Raw genomic sequence first — 6,235 nt, 5'->3', positions numbered from 1 at the left:
ACGTTGGAAGAGAACACACACTGAACACTCTCACTGCAGGACGTTGGAAGAGAACACGCACTGAACACTCTCACTGCAGGACGTTGGAAGAGAACACACACTGAACACTCTCACTGCAGGACGTTGGAAGAGAACACACACTGAACACTCTCACTGCAGGACGTTGGAAGAGAACACACACTGAACACTCTCACTGCAGGACGTTGGAAGAGAACACACACTGAACACTCTCACTGCAGGACGTTGGAAGAGAACACACACTGAACACTCTCACTGCAGGACGTTGGAAGAGAACACACACTGAACACTCTCACTGCAGGACGTTGGAAGAGAACGCACACTGAACACTCTCACTGCAGGACGTTGGAAGAGAACACACACTGAACACTCTCACTGCAGGACGTTGGAAGAGAACGCACACTGAACACTCTCACTGCAGGACGTTGGAAGAGAACACACACTGAACACTCTCACTGCAGGACGTTGGAAGAGAACACACACTGAACACTCTCACTGCAGGACGTTGGAAGAGAACACACACTGAACACTCTCACTGCAGGACGTTGGAAGAGAACACACACTGAACACTCCCACTGCAGGACGTTGGAAGAGAACACACACTGAACACGCTCACTGCAGGACGTTGGAAGAGAACGCACACTGAACACTCTCACATGCCTGCACGTACGTCCTGCCATATTTTCTAATATTTGATTCATCATTGTATTTATTGTTAATGTTGAAAGTTGTTTGAGAACATCCCACATTGATGTTATGACACTTTGGACTGCTTTTCTTTACTTATTTCTTATTCTGTTCAGTTTAATGTGTTTATGTTTTGAAATCATCTTTATTATCTATCTAACACAGCCTTAGATTTTCAGGTAAACAGACCAAGTTACAGACTTGAGTACACACTAAAAGGACTGCACACGAACGTCTTGTGTTTTTCAGATGAGCAAATTACAAGCAAAGGACACACCAGCACTGAACATATCCATGGCTGTCACTGTCCTGTCCTTGCTGACGTCACTTCTCAAAGAACACGTCAACATTCAAAAGGGTATCTTAGAGAGTCATTTCCCTCCCGAGGTGAGAAGATGAGAGAGAGACAGACAGACAGACAGACAGACAGTGACAGACAGAGAAAGAGAGTAGAGAGAGACAGAGAGAGATAGAGAGACAGACAGACAGATGCAGACAGACAGAGACAGAGAAGGAAACAGAGACAGAAAGAAACTAGACAGAGACAGTGACAGAGAGACAGAGAAGGAAACAAAGAGTCAGAGAGAAGAGAGACAGGCAGAGACAGAGATAGAGAGAGACACACAGAGAAGAAAATGTTGTATATGCTATAACCACAGATGTGGGGAAAAAGGCAGACAACAAGCAACCCCCCCCCCCCCCCCCCCCCACCCCCCCCCCCCCCCCCCCCAAAAAAAAAAAAAAAAAATAATAAAATAAAAAAGAGGAACAGAAGGAGTCACAATAAGATGGGAAAATAGAAAGATTCAGAATGAAGGATGTGAGGGAGCCAATGGGTTGAGGAGGGAGGGGGGTCGGGTTTTGTTAGAGGGCGTAGGGGGCCGTGGAGGGACGGGGAGGGGGGGAGAGAGAAGAAGCGCTTCAGATCATGTCGTTCGATACGAGCAGTCAAGGTCACCATTTTCCAGCACCCACAGATCCTGAGGTATCCCAGGGCCATGGGCAGAACATGCCTGCAGATCTCAGCACCACTCTTACCTCCCCTTGTTCCTCCCCCATCTCCTCCCCCCCCCCCTTCTTCTTGCTGTTTCTGCTACTTCTGTTGCTGCAGCTTCTACAATCATTGTCACCACTGCTGCTACTGCTGCTTACTGCTCCTGCTGCTGTTGTGATTGTTGCCACTGTTGCTGCTGCTGTTGTTCTTGTTGCTGCTGTTGGTGGTGGTGTTAGTGTTGTTGTTGTTGGTGTTGTTAGTGTTGTTGTTGTTGTTGCTGTTGTTGGTGGTGGTGCTGTTGTTGTTGCTGCTGCTGCTGTTGCCATTGTTGCCACTGTTGCTGCTGCTGTTGTTCTTGTTGCTGTTGTTGTTGGTGGTGCTGTTGGTGGTGGTGCTGTTGCTGTTGTTGGTGGCGGTGCTGTTGATGTTGCTGCTGCTTTTATTGTCACTGCTGCTGCTGCTTCCACCACTGTTTTTGTCACTGCTGCAGGCGGTTTTTTATTCTCACTCCTTCCAGTTCCTGAACATGCCTGTCCAAGACATCAGTCGGAATGTTTTAGCGGACCTCAACACCACTCTCGTTTCCTGCTTCTGGGACGGACAAGAGGAGAGCTGTGACGTCATGTTCCAACCGCTGGACCTAGGGACGCGTCGCTGTTTCCAGTTCAACGGTCAGCTGCACGCGCCTCGGAGAGTGTCACGCATGAGTGGCCTGACCAGCGGGCTGCAGGTGCTGATGAACGTGAGACAGGACGAGTACGTCTTCAGCGATGTGCTGTCCGCGGGTGCTCAGGTGGGAATAAGTGTTTGGGGTTATAGATTGTTGGTGTTGTAGTTTGTCTATTGCTGGTGATGGTGGTGGTGGTTGTAGTCGTCATCTCCATTGGCATCAACGTAATTATGTCTGCCACAAGGTCTTATATTGTTGAGGCTTTGGTGGGGGTGGGGGTTTTACGGTTGCTACGTGTTAATGTAGTTGCTGTTGCTGGTGGTATTGGTGTGGGTGGTTATTGTGGCTGTGTTAGTGCCTTCCATGAGGTCTTCTTCTTGGATTTCACTGACTACACAGTCAGGCCTCACAAACACCATTCATTCTTTTTTTGTAAGGGTGGGTGGGAGGTTGGGGCGTGGGGAGTGTGTGTGTGTGTGTGTGTGTGTGTGTGTGTGGCGGGGGCAGGGGGGATTGGAGGGGGGTAGAGGGTCCAAATCTCGATGACTGCCATATAATTTGGTGGTAAGTAGAGTGCATTGGACAGCCACACCCTGTCACGCTTTTTGAAGTAGGGGAGACCACTCCAAATGTTGCGCTCATTGCAGCACTTGTCTGTCACTATCACAACGCTGGGCACCGAAACGTTAAATCGTTTTTTTGTTTTTTTTAAGCATAACTTCTGTTGTTATGGCCATATCTGCCTGCAGGTGATTCTGCATGAGCCAGGTGAAATGCCAGACACCATAAACAAGGGGTTCCTGGTCTCTCCTGGAACCAGCGCCGCATGCAGAACCACCATGAGAAAGGTGTGGCAGAGGGACAAGCATTGTATATGTGTGGACGTACGGTGTGTAGAAAATATAGAAAGAAACAAAGAAAGCAGGAATGAAAAAAGGAAGGAAGGCCGAAGACATTGTGTAAATGGAATAGGTTGCTGTAAATCATATTTTCATGCTCACTGTCTCAAAAAACAGAAAACAAGCAAAAACAAACAAACAAAAACACCCCCCTCCCCCAAAAACAACAATAACAAACAACAACAACAACAAAACAACCAATAAAAACCCAGCAACGAATGTTGAAACACTGTGCTGGTTTGTACGTTTCAGACTTGTCCACATCATATCTGCATTTCACTAATATCCTAACAACTCATAGATATTCATTCGTATTTGTCGAATTTTCAACCTATTCCAGCCTTTTCCACGACTTTACCACTCTAATACTTCATAACAAAAGTAGCTGACGTATGCAGAACGATTTTCACAGTGACAGACGGCTTACCAAGAAGTGCCATCAACAAGAATTTCCAACATGTCCATTCTGATTAATTCACTACCCTCTTCAAAATACCCGTATACAATAAATACTTGGATGATGTAGTTAGTGTCGTTGTGTTCTGTCCAGGATTTCTTTCTTTTCTTTCCCTTTCACTACAAAAAAAGAAATAAATGTCATACTGTCTTAAAACCGCTAAAATGCTAATCCCGGTAGCACAAACGTTATTCAGCTATGAGCTGCGAATGACCCATGAAAATCTTGCAGATCAGAAGGCTAAACAAAATAAACCAGAGATTAAAGAAATAAAACAGAATAATACAGAGGGTTTGTATGATGGTCAGTCGTGTCCAACTTTGTCCATCACAACAGCAGAGGAGGCAACTGCTGTCCTGACTATCTGGGCTAGAATTTGATTGTAGTGGAGAGTGTCTTGCCTACATTACACCCCCACTCTCTCGGCCAAGACGGTTTTACGACAGTCTGAGTTGGGATGGTTCCCAAAGGCCAACTTGTCCCAAGGCTTACAGCACTAAGAACCATTGCAATCTTGCCTCCTAGCTTGAGAGTCATAGCCCTTCACGAAAGACCAAACTATAAATGACTTCCCCTTTGCAATGGAGAAATCATTGATTATACAGGTCTCACTTTACAGTTGGCCCACCTGAAAGGTTGTGCTATCTGTGGTATACGCTGAGCTTTGGCATGATAGGCTTACATCCAATGGTATTAGTGGAGATTTTCAATCTTTGGTTGTTCCAAAGTTTGATGTTGACCAGCAGAGTATTTGCAGAGGAAATGAATTTGTTAAAGTTTACCATGGACATACATACACACAGACACACGGGCACAAAGGCAACCGAATCTGGGTTATCACACACAGACTCACTTTATTCATACACACGTGGCAATTATAAAATCAAAGTACGTGTGGCTTCCTTTTTTGACAAACCTTTTCTGCTGTCTGTGACAGTACAACTACCTTCCAGAGCCATTCAAAGCCTACGGCAATGAAGCTTGCGTCGAGGATGACGACATTGACTCCGGAAGTACGTCATGGTTACTGGGGACGACAAACGTCAGCGTGTACACCAGCGCCTTCTGTCGCTCCGTGTGTGTGAACGTTCATACACAGACAATGTGTGGCTGTCGCTTCAGTGACGCCTCTTACATATGTGAGTTGTGTCTGTCTGTCTGTCTGTGCGCGTGCGTGTGTGTCGGGGTGACGGTGGGGTATTTGCGCGCGCGCCTTTGTGTTTGAGCACTTCTGTGTTTGATTGTGTCTATGCGTCTGTGCATTTGTTTATGTCTGTATGAATGATGGTTGTGTTCTTAAGTCCTGTACATAGACATCTGTTTCGTCCTTTATACAAAGGCTTTTTATTTATTTGTTTTTTATTTATCTATCTAATTATGTAATTGTATGCTTGTTTATTGGGTTATTGATTTACTTATCTACTTGTCCGGTTTTGTCGTTTGATTGTGTATCCAGCCAATTTTATTCTTGATGTTTCTTCTTTATAATATACTGACTTATTTTGATTCAGATGGTCCCAGTCTTCCTCTGTGCACCGTGCAAGATATGTACACATGTGCCACTGAGACATATCGTAAGTCTCTATCTGTCTGTCTTTGTCTCTGTCTGTCTGTCTCTCTCCAATTTTACCTTTCTCTGTCTGTCTGTCTTTCTCTATATCTGTTTATCTGTCTGCCTGTCTGCCAATCTGTCCATCTCTCTCTCTCCCTCTCTCTGCCCATCTCTTTGTAACGGAGTGAATATGTGGGCCTGTGCTGTATTCACCTGGCATTACATTCGAAACACAAAGTACACTACTTACGTAAATTAAAATTTTTGAAGAACAAAACCCCCATTTTTACTTCTTATCTTGGCTGTTTGCACTGAATAATATAAATAAACACATAATAAAATCACATATTGTAAATGAAAAGCTCAGTGTTCACGAAAAAAAATGTTCGTTTGTTTTCCAAAACACACAAAAAAATCTTCAGAACACTCAAAAAGAAAAGAAAAAGAAACTTGGCAAGGAAACAGCACACAGAACCACACTCACCTTCAAGGGGCCCTCAGCACGCCAGTTCACCATGAGGAGCAGTTTCACCTGCCAAACCAGTGATTTGGTGTATGTGGTCCACTGCAGCCTGTGCGGTCGTATCTACATAGGCAAGACATACCACACACTGGAAGAATGCAGCAAAGAGCACAGGGACAGCATCCTCCAGAAAAAGCAAACCCCTGTGGCTATACACTTCAACACTGATCCCCACAGCATAACCCACTTCTCCATATCAGTGGTCTGGCGCAACAGCACTGGTGACTTCTTCAAGAGAAAGAACATGGGGAAACAGATTATCCACCATCTCGGTAGTTCAGCACCAGATGGCCTCAACATCAAGGACTAAACCAAATCACAGCTTCCCTCGTCCCCACCCTGCCCATTTCCCCCTTTCCTCTCCTCCCCCTCTTTTTCCTCTTCCCCCGCCCCCCTTTCCTCTCACTGTCTAGATTCTCTCTCACTTCCTTCACC

General features: G+C 45.5%; 1 protein-coding gene across 1 annotated transcript in view; it reads left to right on the top strand.

Annotated features, from left to right (window-relative positions):
• LOC143298652 (acid-sensing ion channel 1A-like) overlaps positions 1 to 5,824 on the top strand; it is a 7,037-nt gene extending 1,213 nt beyond the window's left edge. The window contains exons 2-6 of the mRNA XM_076611533.1: positions 955 to 1,092; positions 2,217 to 2,492; positions 3,119 to 3,217; positions 4,663 to 4,864; positions 5,769 to 5,824. Coding sequence (XP_076467648.1) covers positions 955 to 1,092; positions 2,217 to 2,492; positions 3,119 to 3,217; positions 4,663 to 4,864; positions 5,769 to 5,824 — 771 coding nt within the window. The remainder of the gene's footprint in view (positions 1 to 954; positions 1,093 to 2,216; positions 2,493 to 3,118; positions 3,218 to 4,662; positions 4,865 to 5,768) is intronic.
• Positions 5,825 to 6,235: the final 411 nt, after the last annotated feature.

Source organism: Babylonia areolata, chromosome 24, assembly GCF_041734735.1.
Source record: "Babylonia areolata isolate BAREFJ2019XMU chromosome 24, ASM4173473v1, whole genome shotgun sequence".
Classification (NCBI taxonomy): domain Eukaryota; kingdom Metazoa; phylum Mollusca; class Gastropoda; order Neogastropoda; family Buccinidae; genus Babylonia; species Babylonia areolata.
Note: the sequence above shows the minus strand (reverse complement) of the source record. Positions and strands in the feature narration are given on the sequence as shown.